The sequence below is a fragment of the Schistocerca cancellata genome, chromosome 5, assembly GCF_023864275.1.
Source record: "Schistocerca cancellata isolate TAMUIC-IGC-003103 chromosome 5, iqSchCanc2.1, whole genome shotgun sequence".
NCBI lineage: Eukaryota > Metazoa > Arthropoda > Insecta > Orthoptera > Acrididae > Schistocerca > Schistocerca cancellata.
Window position 1 is genome coordinate 762,104,704 of NC_064630.1, and position 21,891 is coordinate 762,126,594.

At 40.0% G+C, this 21,891-nt stretch overlaps 1 protein-coding gene across 1 annotated transcript in view; it reads left to right on the plus strand.

Annotated features, from left to right (window-relative positions):
* Nucleotides 1-7,400: 7,400 nt before the first annotated feature.
* Nucleotides 7,401-21,891, plus strand: part of LOC126187838 (uncharacterized) — an 85,490-nt gene continuing 70,999 nt past the window's right edge. Inside the window, exons 1-2 of the mRNA XM_049929141.1 lie at nucleotides 7,401-7,581; nucleotides 7,866-9,094. Of these exons, the coding sequence (XP_049785098.1) occupies nucleotides 7,868-9,094 (1,227 nt within the window). The 5' untranslated portion in view covers nucleotides 7,401-7,581; nucleotides 7,866-7,867. The remainder of the gene's footprint in view (nucleotides 7,582-7,865; nucleotides 9,095-21,891) is intronic.

Genomic DNA, 21,891 nt, shown 5'->3' on the forward strand with positions numbered 1-21,891 from the left:
GATGATCTGAGTAAGGAAATGGTACATGAGTTGCAGCAATAAATTCAAAATTAGGGAACAAAAGCGTAATTATAGCAGCTCTGTATAGGTCACCTGGAAGCAGTACTGAAGAATTTTCCAACTGTCTGGAAGACCTACTGGAGAAGACATCAGTATATAAAGAACATGTGATGTTTGTTACAGACATCTACATAGATTCTTTAAATAATGACATTAATTATTTGCATTTTATCGACTTACTACATTGTATCACATAAACTCAGAACCTACAAGAATTGCTGTAGAAAGACAGAAGTGCATTGACCACATTCTCACAGACATATTAAAGGAGAACATAAACATAACCATCGTAGAAAACGACATACGAGGTCTGTTCAGAAAATTCTGGAACATTCGTAATTTCGCACCAGTGCTGTGTTGATGCGAAATGTGGTTGGCATCCCTGTGTACCCCTTTGTTTATTGTGTAACTCCTGGAAGTTTCATATGTCAGTTATTTTTTGTTCAGTGCTGTATTGAGTAGAATGTTGTGTTGTACAGTCTGCGAATTTCGAGATGATAGAGTTAGAGGACCTATGTGTCTGCATCAAATTTTCCTTGAACTCAAAAAAACATTTACAGAGATACACCAAATGATACAGGAAGCCTAGAGTGATGAGTGCTTAGGTCATACAATGTGCTGAGTATGGTTCACACTGTCTAAAATGTTCCAGACGAAAGTTAAAGATGACCCTCGTTCAGGACGCCCTTCGACAGGTACTGAGGGACGTTCATGCCACGAACATCAACTAAAGTGTGTGTACCAATCGAAGACTGAGTGTCCGAGAGATTGCAGAAGCATGTAACATTTTAGTTGGATCATCCCATGAGATTCTGACACAGCATCTTGCCGCCAAGTTTGTACCAAGGCTCATGGATCAAGACCAGAAAGACCTTCACCTCGCAATCTCTGAAGAGCTTTTGGCTTGATCAGATGAGACCAAGATGTACCTTAAGAGAATCATAACTAGTGCTGAGACATAGGTCTACAGTTATGATGTTGAGACATTGAAAGGACGAAGATTTGCAATGGTAGACGGGATAAAAGAAAATTTGCAGATGGGGATTTGCGCAATCCAGTAGAAGGCATACCAAGGCTGCTTCCAGAAACTAAAACGGAATTGGGAGTGGGAGTGGTGTATTATATTACAAAACCAATAGTCAATGGCCTCTCAGACCATGACATGCAGTTCCTTCTGTTAAATGTTAATACTGAACAGGATATAAAATCTGTTAAATCTGAGCTCAAGAGGGTAATCAGTAAGCCAAAAATTGATTATTTTAGGACACTCCTCAGAGACATTCACTGGACTGATGTTTACAGTGCTCATGGCATGAATGAAAAATATAACATTTTTGCTAATAAAGTGCTTACCTTATTCGAACACTGCTTTCCCCCAAAACTTACCAAGGTTAGAGCAAAGTCTACAAAGAAGCCATGGATTACTCGAGGAATAGGGGTATCTTGTAAAACCAAAAGAAAACTGTATCTGTCAATCCGAAACATTTCCAATGTTGATGCTATAGCACATTATAAGAAATACTGCAAAATATTAAAGACTGTAATACGGATGTCAAAGCAAATATATTACAAGGAAAAGATAGTCATATCAGATAACAAAATAAAGACAATATGGGATATAGTGAAGGAGGAGACCGGTAGAACCAGACATGAAGAGGAACAAATAGCATTAAGAGTAAATGATGCATTGGTGACAGATGTGTATAGTGTTGCAGAACTTTTTAACAAACATTTTATAACTGTTACTGAAAAGATGGGGTTGTCAGGTTCGGTAGATGCTGCTATGGATTACCTTAGACCAGACATTTCAAATAACTTCCATAATATGAATTTGACCCTCACTACCCCAACAGAAATAATGTCCATCATAAAATCTTTAAAATCAAAAACATCTAGTGGGTATGATGAAATATCAACAAAGTTAATTAAAGAATGTGATTCTGAGCTAAGTAACATATTAAGCTATCTGTGTAACCAGTCGTTTATCAGTGGAATATTTCCTGAATGGCTGAAATATGCTGAAGTTAAGCCACTGTTTAAGAAGGGAGATAAAGAAATGCCATCAAATTTCCGTCCAATTTCACTGTTGCCAGCATTCTCAAAAATTTTCGAAAAAGTAATGTACAGTCGTCTTTATAACCATCTTATCTCAAATAACATACTGTCAAAGTCACAGTTTGGATTTCTAAAAGGTTCTGATATTGAGAAGGCTATCTACACTTACAGTGAAAATGTACTTAATTCATTAGACAAAAAATTGCAGGCAACTGGTATATTTTGTGATCTGTCAAAGGCATTTGACTGTGTAAATCACAATATCCTTTTAAGTAAACTAGAATATTATAGTGTAACAGGAAATGCTGCAAAATGGTTCAAATCTTATATCTCTGGCAGGAAACAAAGGGTGTTATTAGGAAAGAGACATGTATCAAGCTATCAGGCATCATCCAACTGGGAACTAATTACATGTGGGGTCCCACAAGGTTCCATTTTGGGGCCCTTACTTTTTCTTGTGTATATCAATGACCTTTCATCAGTAACATTACCAGATGCCAAGTTTGTTTTGTTTGCCGATGATACAAACATTGCAATAAATAGCAAATCAAGTGTAGTCTTAGAAAGATCAGCCAATAAAATATTTGTGGACATTAATCACTGGTTCCTAGCCAATTCTTTGTCACTAAACTTTGAAAAAACACACTACATGCAGTTCAGAACTTGTAAGGGGTGTCCCAAGAGTATATGTCTAACATATGATGACAAGAAGATAGAAGAAGTGGACGGTGTTAAATTCTTGGGATTACAGCTTGATAATAAATTCAACTGGGAGGAGCACACCACAGAACTGCTGAAGCGTCTTAACAAATCTCTGTTTGCAATGCGAATTTTGTCAGACATAGGGGATATAAAAATGAAAAAGCTGGCATACTATGCTTACTTTCATTCCATAATGTCATACGGGATTATTTTCTGGGGTAATTCATCAAGCCAAGCTAAAGTTTTCCGGGCACAAAAACGTGCAGTAAGAATTATATGTGGTGTGAACTCAAGAACATCCTGCAGAAGCCTGTTTAGGGAACTAAGGATACTAACTACAGTTTGCCAATATATTTATTCCTTAATGAAATTTGTCATTAAAAATATATCACTTTTTCAAACCAACAGCTCAATTCATGGAATCAATACTAGAAATAAGAATAATCTTCACAAGGATTTAAAGTCACTTAGTCTTGTACAAAAAGGTGTGCATTATTCAGGAACACACATTTTCAATAACTTGCCGGCAGCCATAAAAAGCTTAACAACCAATGAAATTCAGTTTAAGAGAAGCCTAAAGGATTTATTGGTGGCCAACTCCTTCTACTCCATTGATGAATTTCTTAGTAAATCCAACTGATTTGTATATAAGTACAACATAACTTCTGCACAATTTCAGTGCAGTAATGTGTTCACTGAAAATTTGTGTGTGTGTGTGTGTGTGTGTGTGTGAGTGTGTGTGTGTGTGTGTGTGTGTGTGTGTGCTTGTGTGTGTGTGTGTGTAAGTGTGAAAGTATAATCTAACTTCTGCACCATTTCAGTGCAGTAATGTGTTCATTGTAAATAAGTATTACAGTAGTTGTATTACATGTTTCTTACCTTATAAATAAATAAAAAACTTTTTATTTTAAATTCAGTGCAATAGTATTTGTAAAATGACTCTTAGTGTTCATTAAAAAATGACGATCGTTCCACTTGGGACCTGTGGAATGGTACATTAGCTTATTTGTTTTAGTTGTAAATATTTGTCACGTATTGTTGTTTTTCTGACATGTTCCACATCCTGGAGGACCTCCTCACTACGGATCAATTGGAATGAAAGTAAATCTAATCTAATCTAATCTTGTGGAGGAGATATTTCGAAGGAGACCATGCACAGTAAGAAAAAGGCAAGCACAGAAAAAATGTGTGGGCAATGTTCCAGAATTTATTGAACAGACCTCGTATCTGACCACACCGCCCTGACTATGAAAACTGGTGTAGGGAATGTAGATACAGCTAAAAGTGACACAATTATCTATTAAAGAAAATTTAATTATAATAAACTTAAGAGGGCACTAGGCAATAAAAAATGGGAACCAGCTTACAATGCAACAAATGTGAATGATAGATGGGAAAAGTTGTATAAACAGTTCAATAAAACTTTCAATGGATCATGTCATTTAGTAAAATAAGTAATCAAAGCTATTAATCACAAAGCTGAGAATTTCTCTCCAGAAATCATTGAACTGAAAGAGAGCACAAAAGACCGTTTGGACTCTTTAGAGATACTAAATTACAATACTGTTTAACAAAATACAAGCTGCTCAGAAAAAAATACAGAGATTCCTTGGCTAACCTTAAAGCTTATAAATATGCCTTTCGAATAAGCAACTCAACCTGTGTTAGTAAAACAGCCTGGAAAATAATGTATAAAGAATGTGGAAAACAGCAATCTCATGAACACACGAGCATAACATTAAAAGTAAATGACGATGTAACAAATGATTCAAAAGAAGCGTGTGAGAAATTCTTACATATGTTTAGTTCAGGTGGTACAAATGAAACACATGACTGGGCACCAAATTTAAATGCTACCAAAACTAGCCAATCTCTTTTCATCCATGGCATTATTGAGAGGGAGTTCCTAACAAGCATTTCAAAAGTCAAGCTAAAATGTTTTGTGGCTGGGTGACATTAAGCCTTCCCTGAAGGGATGCAGAGGAGAATTAGTGACCCTTGGATATATATAATAATTATTTCCCTCTGCCATGGAGAATTTCCTGTGCTTTAGAAAATCACTGAAATCCTACTGGTGTATAAGAAGGGAATAAAAATTGACTATAGGCCAATATCATTAACTTCAGAGCTTAGGAAATTAATAGAGAAAGTAATATTAAATGAACTTGAGGCATAGTTCATCAAACATTATGTGTTTACTAATCTACAGTAAGGTTTTAGAAAAGGAAGATCTACTGTAACAGCAGTAGCAATGTATATACATTAAATATTAAACATGCTAAATGGAGATTAGATAACAGGTACCTTCCTGGATATGAGTAGAGCTTTTGATACCGTGAATCATACATTCTATTGCATTAGTTAGAAGAATGTGGGATGAGATAGTTAGTCTTACAACTACTTACCCTCTATTTGGAAGACAGGAAAAAGTGTGTCAAGCTAACTTATAACAGAAGTGAAGAGTTGGTAGCAACCTAATTAACTCACGAGATACTCCAATGTGGTGTGCCCCAAGGAAGTATATTGAGGTCTTTCCTGTTTCTTGTGTACATTAACGATTTTAGTGAACCCCAGAACTGCAAAACCTACGGTAATGACACATCTTTTGTCAGCTGGGGCTGTGATATGCAAACTACTACAAACAGTAGGGAAATAAATTATAAATTTATGTCAAGTTGTCATACTGCAAATAAGCTACTCGTAAATAAAGAGAAGACAGTGACAATGCAATTTACACTTAGCTATAATCAGAACATAGACAGAATTCTATTTATACCTCCATTGACCCTTGGCTACACAAACAAACACAAAATTTTGGGTATAATTGTTGAGGCACGCCTGTCATGGAAAGAACATATAGACCATATCTGTAAGAAAGTGAGTAGAAATACGTACCTACTGAAAAGGGTCTCAGCGTTCCTGGATCACGATAGCTTGACACAAATGTATTTCAGAGTGATACATCCACATCTTCAGTATGTTATTATGATATGTGGCAGAGCACCAGCTGTCTATACAATTAGGCTCTTCAGACTAAAAAAAAAAAAAGATGGTAAAAGTGGTAGCAAAGGTAAACAGAAGAGAGCCTTGTAGAGGAATCTTCAGAAAATATGAAATACTAACCATCTACTCTGTATACGTCCTGCATGCAATAATATTTGTGAAACAAAATCCAGAATATAAGCCAACAAACAATAATGTATGTCGGGACATCCATGGGGAAGGGAAATCTTTCACAGAATTGCATGTCAAAAAAGGCTGCAGATCATAGTCCACCAACAATAGGAACCATCTTTTATAACAGACTTCCAACTGGCCTTGAGACAGCTAATTTAAACACTTTAAAGAATAAACTTAATCATTTATTAATAGGGAAAAGCTATTACTCAGTGGAAGATTTCAACTTGTAATATCCCTTCAACAGCATATATAGCATAAGTTTGTTTTTACAACACAAAAATGATAATTTCTGATCTTCACACACTATATCAATCCATGCTTTTATATTTCAAGTAGTAAACTATCTGTAAAACAGTGTATATACTATTAGTTAGTTTTTGGAAAAAAAGATTATTTCTGACTTTCACTACTTATATCAGTGTGTGCACTTAAGTATGTTAACTAAACCTTTGTATATTTGAAGTAATATCTATGATAACTTCCGAAGACTGATTGTTATATGGACAGCAAACAAGTAAACAAGCATTCCTCTTCCAAGACTCTGTCCATTCCATTAACTGTTGTTATAAGCCCTTTGCCGTTTGTGGCAGAATTATGATGTCACTGGCAAATCTATAAGTTTTTATTTCTTCTCCCTGAACGTTAATTCCTTCCCCAAATTCTTCTCTGATTTCCTTTGCTGCTCCCTCAACGACTGCTTCCCATTCATGCCCTTCGAGTCTTATAACTGGAGTCTTGTTTAGGTAAAGTTGCAAATACCATTTGACTTTCTGTATTTTACTCCTCACGGCTTCAGAAGTTGAAAGAGTGTATTCCGTGTAATATCGTCAGAAGTTTTCTCTGCGTCTACAAATGCTGTAGATGTAGGGTTGCCTTTCATTACTCTATATTCTAAAATAAGTCGTAGGCTCAGTATTGTCTTTGTTCGGATACGAACTTCCCAAAGGTCATCTTCAACCAGTTTTCCCATTCTTATGTAAATAATTCTCGTCAGTATTTTGAAATCATGACTCATTAGAGGAATATTCACATCTGTCAGCACCTGTATTCTCTGGAATTGGAATTGTTATATTCTTCTTTAAATTTGACGGTATTTAGCCTATCTCATACCTCTTGCCTATAAGATGGAATAGTTTTTCGTTACGCGCTTATAATCCCAGTTAAACACAAATGTTGCTGATATTAATCAAGTGGTATTTGACCGTTGAGTAGATATTTGTTTTGCATAGACAGAAACCTTATGATTCTACTGTAGCCTTAAAGAGTTAATCAGTATTTAACCCATTACAAGCATAACCTCGTAATGTGACCCTATCATTTCTTTATGTATTCAAATATGATTTTCATGGCCTATCTTCTTCGACTATCGTAACTGTGGAATCGCGAAAATAATATCTTTGGGGACTGTAAAGTTTTGCCAATCACCTCCCGGTTAAGAATGTTTGTGAGTAATGCGGCGTGTTACGGGTTCGGTTTCGTAGAAGTTTGTGGTTGACAGTAGTGCCTGAAATACTCATCGAAATTGTGTATAGCGTTATCACGCGACGCGGTTGCACCGAATATTTAGTGATTATCCATCTCCTGGTTTGTATAGTATGATTCATATTCCTGTTGTAAATGTCATAGGATGTTTCGTTAATTCGTCCGGCTTTTTATAGTTTCTATGTTTTTAAAAAGAAATGTTTAATGTCCAATTTTATGAATTACGTAAGGAAAGCAATTAAGTCGCTGAAGATATGTGTTGTTTTAAGTTATTGCTTCACGGATGGGGTGGTTATTTATCTCCAAATTAAAAGTATTAAACCTAACTGCGCAAATTGTACGTTGCGTTAGTAATGAATGTTCATTTTTTTTAATTTGTCGCACAGATATGGAAAGTGGCGATCACATTCATACCGACAGATTCGTGTCGAGTTCAGCGGAACATTCTAAACCACAGCAACATGCCGAATTGGGAATGATGGAAAATTTACGTAGCAGTGAACAGCTTGGTTTTATGGGAGACAAGCACATTGAACACCAGCCAGAGGATTTTCTTTTCGGTGGGGGCGTGAGGAAGGATAAATTTGTGCCTTCAGCGACCGACGTTAATCAATTTATTCTTCACGAAAGCAGAACGAACGTACCAACAGAGGAAGGGTTGTTAGCTGCCCATACAAATATTGGGAAGCCCAGCGAAGCAAGTGAAAATGAAGACTTAAGTGTTGCTGAAAGGACACACAATTCTACTTTTAATGTCAGTGGCCAAGATAGTTCAGGTAGTGTGGACATTGGGGAAAATGGGCGTAATGAAACATCGAGCAAAATTGCGCCAGAGAACGGAGAAACAGCAACGGAAGCCAACGCCGAAGAAAATCGTGATGGTATTAACAGTTTTACCTTTCCACAGTCAAATGATGAAAGTATCGCTGCACAGGACAAAACAAGTGATTCAGTGCTAAGAGATGAGGTAGCAAAGGACTCGGATAATACTAATTTACAAACCAACATGGATGTACTGAAAGTAAGTCCCCAAATTAATAAGACTGACATTGAAGACTCTAAATCAAATGATAATCCACGCACACTTGGTGAAAATGCAGATCTCAGATCTGATGATCACTTGTCAAGTAACAGTAAAAATGTGCAACAAAGAGAGTCTTTAGGTCTGAGTGAACAGAAATCTGAGAATGAAAATGTGAAAGAGAGTAGTGAGAATAGTAATAATTCTTTTATATCTAATGAAAGGTCCGAGATTCAAACAAAGACTGAAAGTGATGAAATTTCAGAAACTGAAAAACATCTAAAATTTCTTTCTCATGAAGGTGATAAAAAGGACCCTGTAGAAAGAAAGCAACAAATTGAGTTTGAGGACAAGCATTCTGCTTTGAATAAAAGTGAAGGGGATTCTATGGAAGAGAATAAGCAAACTGAATCACCTGCAGTAGCTGGAAACACAAATCTAGGAGAGAATCAGGAAGACTTAAAATTAGACATGTCTGGTAAACAAGAGGAGACAGATGAGAACACTGATAAAAGATCGGAATTACCAGTATCAAAAGATGAAACTGAAGATGAATGGTTGGATATTTTGGGCAGTGGACATCTTAAGAAGAAGGTATGTAATATTTCTTTGAGGAGTCTTTTCCAGTTAATGTCAAGTAAAACTGATATTTACCAAACATTCATGGTGATATTTCATAAAAATTATTTATATGTCTGTGCAAACATTATAATTAGTGCTAATAATTTATAAGTTATGAAGAGGTGGTGGTTTAAAACTACTGCTGATACATTTTGCAAAAGCTGTGTAAGTTAACGACATTTGTGTGTAAGAATGGTAATGCTTGTGTAAGTATATGCAAGCAATGCAGCAGGTTGCTATACTAAGCAGTCAGAGGTTTTACAACACTTTGGACACTATACTAATTATGGATTTCAACAGTAAGAAATGGTAAAGTAACTGGCATTGGGAGGTTTTAGTCTCTCAAACTAAATTACTGTATGAGCTGTGGGTTGTTGTTAATATAATATAAAAATTGAATTTTTGGTACCCAGAAAACAGGTTTGTTCAGTACATTATGTTCGTGCTCTGGTGCCTCACATAATTGGCAGAAAGGGGTGATACAGCCAATAGTTGATCGATTAACAATTTGAGTTTACGTTTATATTTTTTATAGAACATCTACTTAAGGGAGTAAGTTGATAACAACCCATATCATAGAGAAAAGTTTCCTTTAAAGAATGACATACATACAATTAACCTTGAAATGCTTATTCCCTACATTTTCTGAATTTCAGTTATAGTGGTCAGAAATTACCAATAGTTGATCATACAGTTCCACAAAATGATCGCCCATAGTCCAGTAGTTGATAAATATGCAAAAATAAAATCATCTGACATTAAATTGATAATTACATCTGGGAATTTAATTTTCACACACTTACATGAATGATTAACATACTGAACAATTTTTTTCAATGAAATAAAACAATATAACATAGTAGCCTACACACAACAATAAACTATACACAAGTCTCCTGAGTTTCATTCCAGTTTTCCAATATCAACAAGACGTTGAAACTTGCAATGCAGCCTGCCTCCTGTAGAGATAATAGAGGGTTCTGGAAGTACTGCTCAAATCTGTGAAGAGTGAACAGTGCTTATATCATCTTCATCTGTCTTAAAAACAGTGTATTTCTTTCATTGCAGCTTTTCAAATCCATTACCTCAATGTCCTCTTCTGTGGTAACTCTTTGAACAGTGCACAGAAATTTATACTTATTATTCGTTTGGCCTGGAAACAAGATCATAGCAAAAATCTCCTCCTTTGAATGCAGGCCTTCCAATGTCATGTCTCTTCTCAGTGGTAGCAAGGTTTTTATTTCAGTCACTTATTTTCTGATGTGTCTTTTTGAGGACTCCATTCATCACTGATGGATTCTGACTCTGAACTGTCTTTTCTTACAGGTTTCTTTTTTGGTGGTTTTTCCTTCTCAGCCTCTGGAAACAGTTTCCTTCCTTTTCTTTTTTTCTTATTCGTCTGTTTTGCCATTTTACGTTGTTCTATTCTAGCTTGTTTGGCAGCTTCTGTGTTGGCTTTTAGTTCTTCCTTTGATGTGTTCCAGTCTAGCCACTGTTTGGATGTTGTTGCATACTTCCTGCTTTTATTGGGGATTCAGTAGGCCAAGTAATATGATTAGCAAAATGTGGACTGATTCTGTTTTTCGGAGATGATTGGGGTGAATGGTGTTTTGGAGTGTCTGTTTCAGGGTTGACTGGATGTGAAGAGGGCTGTGGAGGATCTGAATTGTCATTTTATTGTACTGAATCTTGATCTCCTAACTTTTCATTACGACATGTGGATGATTCATCTTCTGAGTCACAAGATATTTTGCTGTTGGTACACACTTGAGGATCTGCTGCTGGATTTTATGATGTAGGGATGGATTGTTCTGTACTACATAAATGCAGAGATAACATGTTAGCATCTGTAGTTTTATTTGTTGAAGGTGATTTACAAGTAGCACAAATTTTACGCCAAACCTGAAACAGTTCTTCTGCTCCTGGAACACCTTCCCATCCATTTTTCTCTGCTGCATGGAATTCTTCTCCTCTACCTCTCTTTATTAAAGATTCAAGATGCAAAAGATGTTAAACACCAAATGATGGTTTTATTGCACTACCACACATTATAGCAGGTGCACAGTGTCTAGATTTGCTGGACATACATCTAGCATAGTCCACTGCATCAGGATCATAAGGGAAAAGACCACACTTCCTAAAACCATTTTTCACTGTTTCAGGAGGAGCCTTTTCATTGAAAACAGTCTCAAGCAATGGGCCAAATACAGTTTTTGTTACAACTTTGTTACCAGTTTTGTGTTTCCAATTATATACAGCATCTCTCCATCCAGATTTCAGGGGACGCAATATTGCTACATCAGCTGGTTGAAGCACATGAGTCGCATTTGGATACAATGCAAATTGTATTATCCCATTGTCGGCACAAAACTTAGGCACAAATCTCATACATCATATAAAGTTGCTATCTATCAATAAAATAACAGGAAATTTGACTCTTTCTTCAGCCATGGAAGGAAAATGTTGGCAATGTATTCAAAGTAGAGGGCCCCTGTCATCCAGCCTTGAAATTTTCTGTAGTGGAAATACGACCATTGGGGGTACAGTGTCTCCAGCAGCATTGAAATTTGCCATTACAGTAGTGGCCTCCTTTTTATTGCCACTTTTGACTTCATACAGATTGTCAAAAGAAATTGGACCCAGAACGTTCCCAGTTTTAGGACATGTTTCAAATCCTGTTTCATCTGCATTATAAATTCTTTTTGGTTCATTTAAAATGTTCAAATTATTATCCTGCTGAAGATGCTGATGAAGTTCATTGAACCACTGCCTGATATTTTCCTCAGTAACAGCTGCTCTGGCAGTATTTATTCTTTCAGCATGTCATTCTGTCACATCAGGGTGTTGTTTCATGAATGACTTACACTATTTTTCACCAGGCCTTCCATCTCTGAATGGTGTAGGTCTTCCATTTACGAAAACAATGTCACTCACAGTTTCATACAGTGTCCTTCGCTTTACTGGAAAGCCTTTTTTAGCGTTGGCATGGATCCAGCTAACTAATAAATTCTCTTCAGCCTCTGTCAAAGCTGAACTTAGTCCCATCTTACGTGGCATAGGTACTTTTCCTTTAATTTTATTATTTAGTGTACTAAATGGAATACCAAAATGTTTTGCAGCTTTCCTCATACTACTGCCACCCGCTTGAACTGCTTCTACTGCACATTATAAGTCTTCCTCAGAATACTTAAATTCTTTTTTCAATTTATCTTGTTTTGGAGCAATTTATTAATTCAGTCTGCAGATTTCACTCCTGTAAATAGAGGGATGAAATCAATGACTAATAAAAATTTTATCTGTATGCCTCAATACTTGGTGGTTGATCAAACCAGTAAATGATCACTCTGATAAACTACTGGGAGCCATATAAATTTCACATTTTCATCAGTATGGGACAGAAGAAAGGAATGCCTACTTGATCCATGGTTAAAAGCAACTCTTTGTGAGACCATTCTAAAAAGTACCAGTAATTGATCATTATGACCAATTACTGGAAAACATGCTTTCATGCACTCCAGTAGTTGATATCCCCCCCCCCCCCCCCCTAAAATGACTGAAGCAATAATTTACACTTTCTTTATGATAAATGATAAAATCAATCATTCATAATGAGTTATCTGTTAGTACTTGTCATTACATATCTGTATCACTGTAACCTACCTTACAATTAGTCTAGATGCTCCGACACTCCACTTCTCAGCACAGTACAAAAGGAAAGATTTTTTCAAAGCTATCCATTTCCTCCAATTGTTGTAACAATAGAAGAAACAGGTTTGCCGACTTACGTTCTTTATATGCTGTTACATTTTTAAGTGTCAGTGCTACCAACTCTTATAATTTAAAGATTAGAATGAAACTGACCAACTACTGGTTGGTGGTCAACTACTGGCTGGGGCACCTATGAGTGGTAATAAGTTTTAATAGGAAGCCAAGCTTAGATGATGTTTTATATCATCTGTATTGAGAAACATTAAAAATCTGACTTCCTGTGAATGTATTAGGAAACTGAAAAATCCTACTTCTAAGTTTGAAAATGACCTCTTTAAGTGAAGGACAGTGAAAGGGATATGGCAGAAATGGCAGACTAATTCATGAATACTGATTGCAGCATGGAATGTATAGTGTTGACCAGAAAAGAGGAAGAGATCAAGATCAAGAGATCAAACCTTCTGTTTGCTAACTTAAATCATTCTGAAATCACCCCACATTTTTCCTCCACAGGAGAGTATTAGAAACTTTGTCATTGAGTTACTGTCATTATAGTGTTTCATTAGTATTGCCTGTAAACTGTAGGTTGATGATTGATTCACATTGAAACCCAAAAGTTCTGGTAAATTCTTAGTAAATGTATTCTGTCTGCACAAAAGATAATTCCTTTCATTTTGTTGTAGTGATTCAGATAATGGAAGAAATGACTGTGTATCAGTGCAATTTACTCTTTATGCTAAATATTGCTTAAATTAAAAATTATGACTTCATATCTGAGTGATAGCTCAGAAGAAAAGTTTGGTTATGGAAGATTGGCGTTGTTGTTTATTAATAGAAATTTTTGACAGCCTTGTAATAGTAGATTTGTGGGAAATCCTTACCTTGGTGGAATTTTTTAATTTGTTTAGCTTCAGTGTCGTGGAGCAGAAGGGTGGTTGTATGTTGTATGTGGTACTGGAATAATAAGTAAATACAACACAGTAATTGGCATGCGGTATTGTACATAAGTGAAGAATGAAGTAGCAAGAAAGAATCGAATAAACACACGTAAAACTAGCTAATATAAACAAATAAAATTTATGGGGTTACAGAATGGTTGTAGTGTAATTATATGTTAAGACACAGTGTCAGTGCACTTGCAGAATCGTGTGTATTGCTGTAACTACTATTTCATTGAATATAATTGTTAATTTTGTATGTCAAATGTTAATGTTTCTGAACTACAAGTGTTTGTGCAAATTTATATGAAAAAATTCACGTGAAATGTTCAGTAGCTACTGGACTTTTTAGATATGTCAACGTGTGGTGTTATATATGGACAGCATATTTGGTGGTTGGTGCGTTCTTGTGGTAAATTTGATGTCCGCAAAGTTCTTGAGTATGTTAATTCTAAGTTGCATTCAGAGGTTGTGTGTCTGGGGCTTGTAATAGCCCTGTATCCTGCTGTGAAGTACTGCTAGCACAAACTGGGTTGACAATCAGCGAGGTGGTTGGAAGGAGCAACTGGCATTTTCTATTTATGGTCATTCCCAAAAATCACTGTGCAGAGCGCCAACTTTGTTTGCGTGAATATCCATTTTTTGGATGAGGAAATGTGGGCAGACCATATTGTTTCTGTAGAAGAATGGTGCATTGGTGGGCTATTTTAAATTTTATAAATGTGGGAAAGCTGTAAAAATAAATTTCTACTGTTCATACCAGTGACATATTTGTGGTGCTCTCAGGAAAAGGACATAAAGGTATGTCCACATGATGCCTCTTTCCTCTTGTGGGAATAAAAGGGCATGCACAAATATTTGTTGAAAGAGCGCATGCCCGCATAGGCATTCTTGAATCCACACATTGCCTCAAAAGGGGACCGTGGGGGAGGGGGGGGGGGGAGGGAGAGGGAGAGAGAGAGAGAGAGAGAGAGAGAGAGAGAGAGAGAGAGAGAGACTACAAAAGCAACTGTAGGTAAAGAAGTATCTAAGGTAACAGAGGTACAAGAAATACATAGTGGCAAAATTTGCTCACGAATTTTGGGAGATGGCAAGATTTTAGATTTTCACTGGGAAAACAGCAGTAGCAGTAGTGCTAGCAATAACATTTTGTTCGCTGGTAACTGGCAACTTATACCAGTTTGACCTGTTTATTTTGCATTTCAGTGATTGTTCCTGAAACTGAGTAATACTTAAGGGAGTATATTAGTTGATATGTGGAGGTTAATTGACTTGCATTGCATCATTTATATTTTATTTTATATAAAATAAGTTGTTCCCACAGTCATACATTACTGAAGTGAAGAGGTCTCTCACCTTGCAACACATACTGCAAACAATTTCACACAATCAACCAGGGTGTCACAGTTCACTGAATTAAGTAGGTTCTTCAAAGTTACCATGTAAAATGCAAAATGTGTGGAATGTTCGCGCAAATGGCCTTACGGAGGTGGATTTGGAACCACTCACTTAAATCATGCTGCATAAAATTTTGATCTTCCAACACTGAATGTTCTTTGTCATACATGGTTAAAGGTTCTTCAGTACTTTGGATCATGTATCTTTTCACCTTCACCACTTTCTCTCCTGCAACTATTATAGTAATAGTGTCTCTTGTTGGCACTGTGGCAGGAACACTCTCATCTACTCTGCAGTTTGAACATGTGCCATTTTTGGTTCACTTCTCTTTTGCTTCGTCCATCGTGTGGTTTTTATGCAGGTGTAATGTGCCAAGGAATATTTTTATTACATGAGGGCACTTGTATAACTTAAAATTTATACCATTCCATTGTAGGAGTGCACAATTCAGCAACTGAACTGACATTTGATAAAAATTCCTCAAAAGTTGCTAAAACTCCAAATTTTCTTTTTCATTGAATAGGGTAATTAGTTTCTCTTGGGTGTAATCATGCGCATATTCAATAAATTCTCTGTGCTTTCTTAAGGTATGCACTTTATAATTTGACTTGGCTGACCACTGCTACTTAACAGGACTAACAACAAACTTAATAGTTGGGGATTCGGGGAATGTAATTCTTCCTTTGCAGATGCAAAATCTACATCATTCTTACCAGAGAAGACTACTACTTGTTGTTGAGTTGTATTCAATGAACTGTGGATGAAGCCTGACCAACAGGCATTACATGCACTGATCAAAAATGATAGTGCATTGAGAATGGCTAGTTTCTAGCTGAAATCTAGATCTGCCAATTTGAAAAGGATGACTTATAGCTGAAATCTATTATTTGCGAATCAATAACAGTCACTGCGTGCAACAGCCTTCTGAATGGAAGGTAACCTGATTTATTGGTTTTGTTTTACCACATTGGTCCAATAGATGGCTTTTTATTTTAAAAATTGAGAAATTCCATAACCAATTACAGAACCAGAAGCCGTGACTGAGAAGGGTAACCAGTTACAGAACCAGAAGCCGTGACTGAGAAGGGTGGATTGCTGATGAATGGTGTCACATTGTGTTCAGTGATTAATCGTGGTTCCATACTACATCAGATGAGCATTGTTGGTGATTATGGTGGTGACCTGGTTGGATATCCAAATCCAATGGTTTAGTTGGTGTGTGCATACACACCAGAGGAGGTGCAATTTCATACTGATAAATGAGGTCATCCCCCCACAGAGCTCACCACTCTTTGGTGAGATTGTGCAGGGGCACTACAGGGCCCCAGCCTTTCCAGCATATTTTCCCTTTCTGTGTTGCATGTCCCTCCTATTATTTTTTCCTGTCCCTTGGGGAACGTGTCTGGGATATTTTTGGGACATTGTTCTGAGCTTTTAGTTGCCTGACATCGGAACAGTCCAACTACTTTTACTTTCTTTCTTCGTTCTCCATCTTTTACCCTTCTTCCGCTTTAGCATTTGCGGTTCCTCTTTGTTTTTGCTTCCTACCTGTGCTCTCCTGAAGGCCGGTTCACGTGTTTGAAGCATAACAGGTGACTGAATAATGTGTAATTCCCAACTCCAGGTTGACTGAAAGGCAGGGTTCATATGTACTCCCTGGTGCAGGCCAGACTGAGGTTGGGGTGATTGTGTGAATTATTACCTTTCCAAATTGCCAATTGGTCCCCCATCAAGAGTTCGGGAGGTGTGAACAACCACCTAAGATGGCTGAGCCCCGTCTGAGGGCGGACACCCAGTTGGAAGTAGCACGCTATTCGAGATGCTATCAGTTATGGAGAATTTTCTTGCAATGAGCCAGTCACCATCTCAGTCTACTAAACGTAAACGGAATAGGGCTAGAGATCAAAGAATCGCCCAGCCCCACTGAACACTGAACACTTTGCATGGTACAATTTATACTAGGCTGCTCAATGGTCTGAGAGAGAAATCCAAACTTAACTCTCTGATCAGGGTTTCGTTGCAGTCCATGGGATAATGAAAAATTTTGATGCAACCTTAGTGCCAACCTGCACTTTTCTCAAGTTTGACAGAGTAGATCTTCCATCAAAGATTAAAACAGGCTATGAAGTCATCACGGTTCGACTGTACATTCCAAACCCAATGTGTTGCTAACAAGTGCCAATGTTACAACCACAGACGTACTGTCAAAACAGGAATGCTTATGTGGGGATTGCCCACATCCTCCTCCCTGCTATATCAATATTGGAAAAATTTTGATGCAACCATGCAGCCTCATCCCAAGAATGTCTGGTGTATCTCAATGAGCTGGCTGTCTAGGAGACCTGGGTGAAGGAAAAAGTACCCTACCCTCTCGCTCACAAATTTTTGGCTAGTTGAAAGCCCTGTGTTTTGCCATCTGGTACTTACAGTACCATTTGTCCTACACCTTGCCCGATGGAGGACGTGGCCATGTGGACTCATAACCTCAAATTCAGCACTGCAGTTGTAAATTCACCCATTATCACGGTAGCATTCATGTCGCCTCCTCCTCCTCCTCCTCCTCCTCCTCCTCCTCCTCCTCCTCCACCCGTGCAACAAGCCACCAAATCTTCGGCTCAGACTGTGAAATCACCAGCTATGCAATTGGTAGGCCAAAAAGGGCAACAGAAATACTCCTATGAATACTTTTTACATCCCTCCAGCCACTAAACATCTGAGTCTTCATCTACCAATCACAAAGGCTCTAAGAAATCAACAAACGGTCCTCTCCTTCCCTCATGGCGAGATCCTCGTCGACAGTGTTGCTGCGTGACACCCTTATGCGGCCGACCTCACTTCGCTGGTGCACACTGCCTACTGTTTGTTTTTTTGCACTGGATTCCGCATGCCAACACAGCGAGAATACTGATGGCTCTGTAGATCTCATGGAACAGGATCTTCCAGTGTCTGCTCCCTGTAGGAATGATTCTTCGAAGGCTGGCACTTGGCAGCCACCTAGGTGACTAACCTTCATTTTTTCCCTTCTCCCCAATCCTCATTATGACACTCCTCCAATGCAACATTCATATCATTAAGTCCAACAAGGAGGAATTAATGCTGCTCTTGGTGTCACAGTGTCCACTTGTTCTCTGCCTCCAAGAAACAAAATCATGTCCTCGTGACCACTTTGATCTCTCGCATTTCCTTCCAGTCCACTTTGACCTTCCCCCTGAGGACGGCAGTCCATGTCATGGGTGAGTCATGCTGCTCTCCCGGGATGTTTTTCATAGCCAAACAATCTCACTGAACACTTGGCTGCAAGCTGTTGTGGTTTGCATTATCTCTTCTCACTTCACCTTGTCTCTTTGCAACATTTACATCCTTCTGTCATTCAGTGTCACCAGGGTGGACTTCCTACAGCTTATTGGTTAACTGTCTCACTGCTTTTTGCTGCTTGGTGACTTTAATGCACATCATTCCCTTTGAGACTCTTTCAGAATCTTTCAAATAGGTGCCCTTTTGGCTGACCTTCAGTCAATTCAGCTTCATTTGTCTTAACACTGGAGCACCCACATTCCTTTCTGACTCAATACACACCTATTTTTATTTGAACCTCTTGTTCTGCACCGCCCAGCTTGTTCGTCGTCTTGAGTGGTTCGTTCAGGTGCGTACTTGAGTGACTCTTTACTGTGTGCTATCTGTTTGCTGATTCGTACCCCACCTACATGTAACCTCAGCCGGCAGCTTTCGGAGGCCGACTAGAGGCTTTATTCCTCCATCCTTCGATGACCCCGCTGCGGGTCAGGGGTAAGAATAGGCCCGAGGTATTCCTGCCTGTCGTAAGAGGCGACTAAAAGGAGTTTCAACCATTTCAGCCTTCAATGTGATGGTCCTCATTGGGGTTTGGCCTCAATTTTTTCAAAATTGTATGGAAGTAAGAGCCTTTTGGGGAAGGACACTGTACGTGGTGTATCACTGGTCCTCAGTGCACTCAGACCTTGGCACTCATCATCGTAATGGAGTCGTAACTACACCCACTGTTCATCAATTTGGGCCTAAACACCTGACGGGTTGCACAAGTTACGCCCATAGTGCTTCCCCATCTGCACCTACGATCATGATGGACTTTTCCATGGCACCCGAAATCCAGCACAGTAGCTAGCCCGTTGTGGTGTTGTCGTGTACCCTCTAGGTTGTAGCCCCCTGACAACACAGGGATCGTACTGCCGATACCTGAGCTGCACCCTCCCCACGTCAGCCAAGGAGTAGATGCCAGTCTACCTGGGGCATCAGGACTACCGGCAACGGTCATCCTGCCAGGTGGCCCTTACTGAGGCTGGGTGGCGCCCGTGGAGAGAGCCCCTGGTCGGAGTGGGTGGTATCAGGGCGGACATTTCGCAGATGAAACGTCAACATGCATCAGGTCACTCTGCGGCCACGTCTTCTAAGAGGAAAGGTTCTGTCTCTGGTTCTGATACTTCTGCCTTTTCCCCTTTGGTCACTCCCTGGGAGGAAGGACAGGCCTGCCGGCTTGGGGCGAAATACTTCTCCCGCTATTTAGTCTGTTCTCGGACCGATGGGGGGACGTTCCCCACTTCCAAGCCCATGTTCTTTGTACAGCATATCAAGGATATCTTCAGAGAAATCGAGGCTCTTTGTAAAATGCGTTCAGGGTCCATTCTCATAAAGACCATCTCTGCTACACAGTCGGCGGCACTCCAGGCTTGCGACCGACTAGGGGACATCCCAGTGTTCATTGTCCCACATCTGGCGCTCAATAGGACGCAGGGGATTATTTTCCATTGGGACCTCCTGCTACAATCTGATAAGCTCAGGGCCAACCTGGAGCGCCATGGTGTGCAATTCGTCCAGCGAGTCCAGCAAGGCCCCAAAGACCGTCACGTCGGCACTGGGGCCTTTATCCTCGCCTTCGAGGGGGATGTTCTCCCGGAGAAGGTAAAGGTGATGTGCTACCGGGGTGACGTGCGACCTTACATCCCGCCTCCTATGCGATGCTTTCGATGTTTGCACTTCGGGCACATGTTGTCACGGTGTGAAGCTGAGCCCCTTTGTGGCGATTGTGGACCTCCTCTTCGTGAGGGACAGACATGCACCCCACCACCTCGGTGCCTCAATTGTCCTGGCCTCCACTCACCTGGATCTTGCCCCGCATATCAGAAGGAGAAGAAGATACAAGAATCGAAAACCTTGGACCGTTTGTCTTATTATGAGGCCAGGAAGAAATATGACCGCCTCCGTCTCGTGATGTTGACAACGTCGTTTGCTTCGGTCTTGTCCGCTCCTTCCGCAGTATCCTCACCCCTATCCTGTCCCCCCTCCACCTCCTCACCCCGTCTGGGGTCTATGCCTCCGCCTCCCAAATCCCTCCCTTCCAAATCCTCCTCCCTCGCGGCTCCCGCCCCCTCTGCCCCAGGGGCCACCCTTCTTCCTCCTCCTCCTCCTCCTCCTCCTCCTCCTCCTCCTCCTCCTCTTCCCCCGCCACCTGAGAAGTGATCCTCTTCTCCGGTGTCCATCGCGGAAACGTTACGGACCCCGGCTTCCGCAGTCTGGCGTTCCAAACAAGACCTCGAGCGTGAGGACTTTCTTCGGGTCCAGCCCCACAGCCCACCATCCCTGTGACTCACCGGTATTCCAAGAAGGCCTCCAAGAAGAAGTCTTTATCTCCCTCTCCACCCCGGTGCGTTTCGTCTGATGCTCCATCCGACAGTCGCTGCTCCTGGCTGTCCTCAGTTTCGCCGGGACGCTCTGCTGCCAGGCGCTCAGCTGGCCTGCCGTTGGCGGACGATGCTGCCCCTCCTGCGCAACCCAGGAATGTGGCCACAGCTGGCGATGGCTCGATGGAACAGGATCCACCTCCTGACGGTTGTAGCGATGTTCACCCGTTTCGTTTCCCCTTTCTCTGATTTGCGATGGCTCTGTTACATTGGAACATAAGAGGTATTCGATCTAATCAGGAGGAATTACAACTGCTCCTCTGCCTGCACTGTCCGCTCATCATTGGTCTCCAGGAAACGAAGTTACGCCAAACTGACCATATTGCTTTTACCCACTATACCTCTGAGGGATGTGACCTATCCCCTGTGGACGGTATTCCAGCTCATGGTGGGGTCATGTTGCTCGTTCGGGACGATGTCTATTACCATCCCATCGACCACCCTGCTCCAAGCAATAGCTGTCAGTATTACTCTTTTTGCCTTTACTTTTTCTGTTTGTACTGTCTACACTCCATCCTCATCTGCAGTTAGTCGGGCTGACATGATGCACCTCATTGCTCAGCTTCCTCCACTGTTTTTATTGTTTGGTGACTTCAGTGCCCATCATCCTCTTTGGGGTTCTCCTGCATCCTGTCAGAGAGGCTCCCTGGTTTCAACCATCTCAATCTTGTCTGCCTCAATACTGGCGCCTTGACTTTCCTCTGGGACTCCGCACATACCTACTCCCACTTGGACGTCTCGATCTGTTCTACCACTCTTGCCCGTTGGTTCGAGTGGTATGTCCTCTCTGACACCTATTCGAGCGACCATTTCCCCTGTGTCGTTCGTCTCCTGCACCACATTCATCCCCACGTCCCTCGAGCTGGAACATACCGAAAGCTGACTGGGGACTTGACTCCTCCCTGGCGACCATTCCGGACCAAGATTTTCTCAGCTGTGACAGTCAGGTCGAATACCTCACAGCTGTTATCATCAATGCTGCCGAATGTTCCATTCCTCGTACTACCTCCTC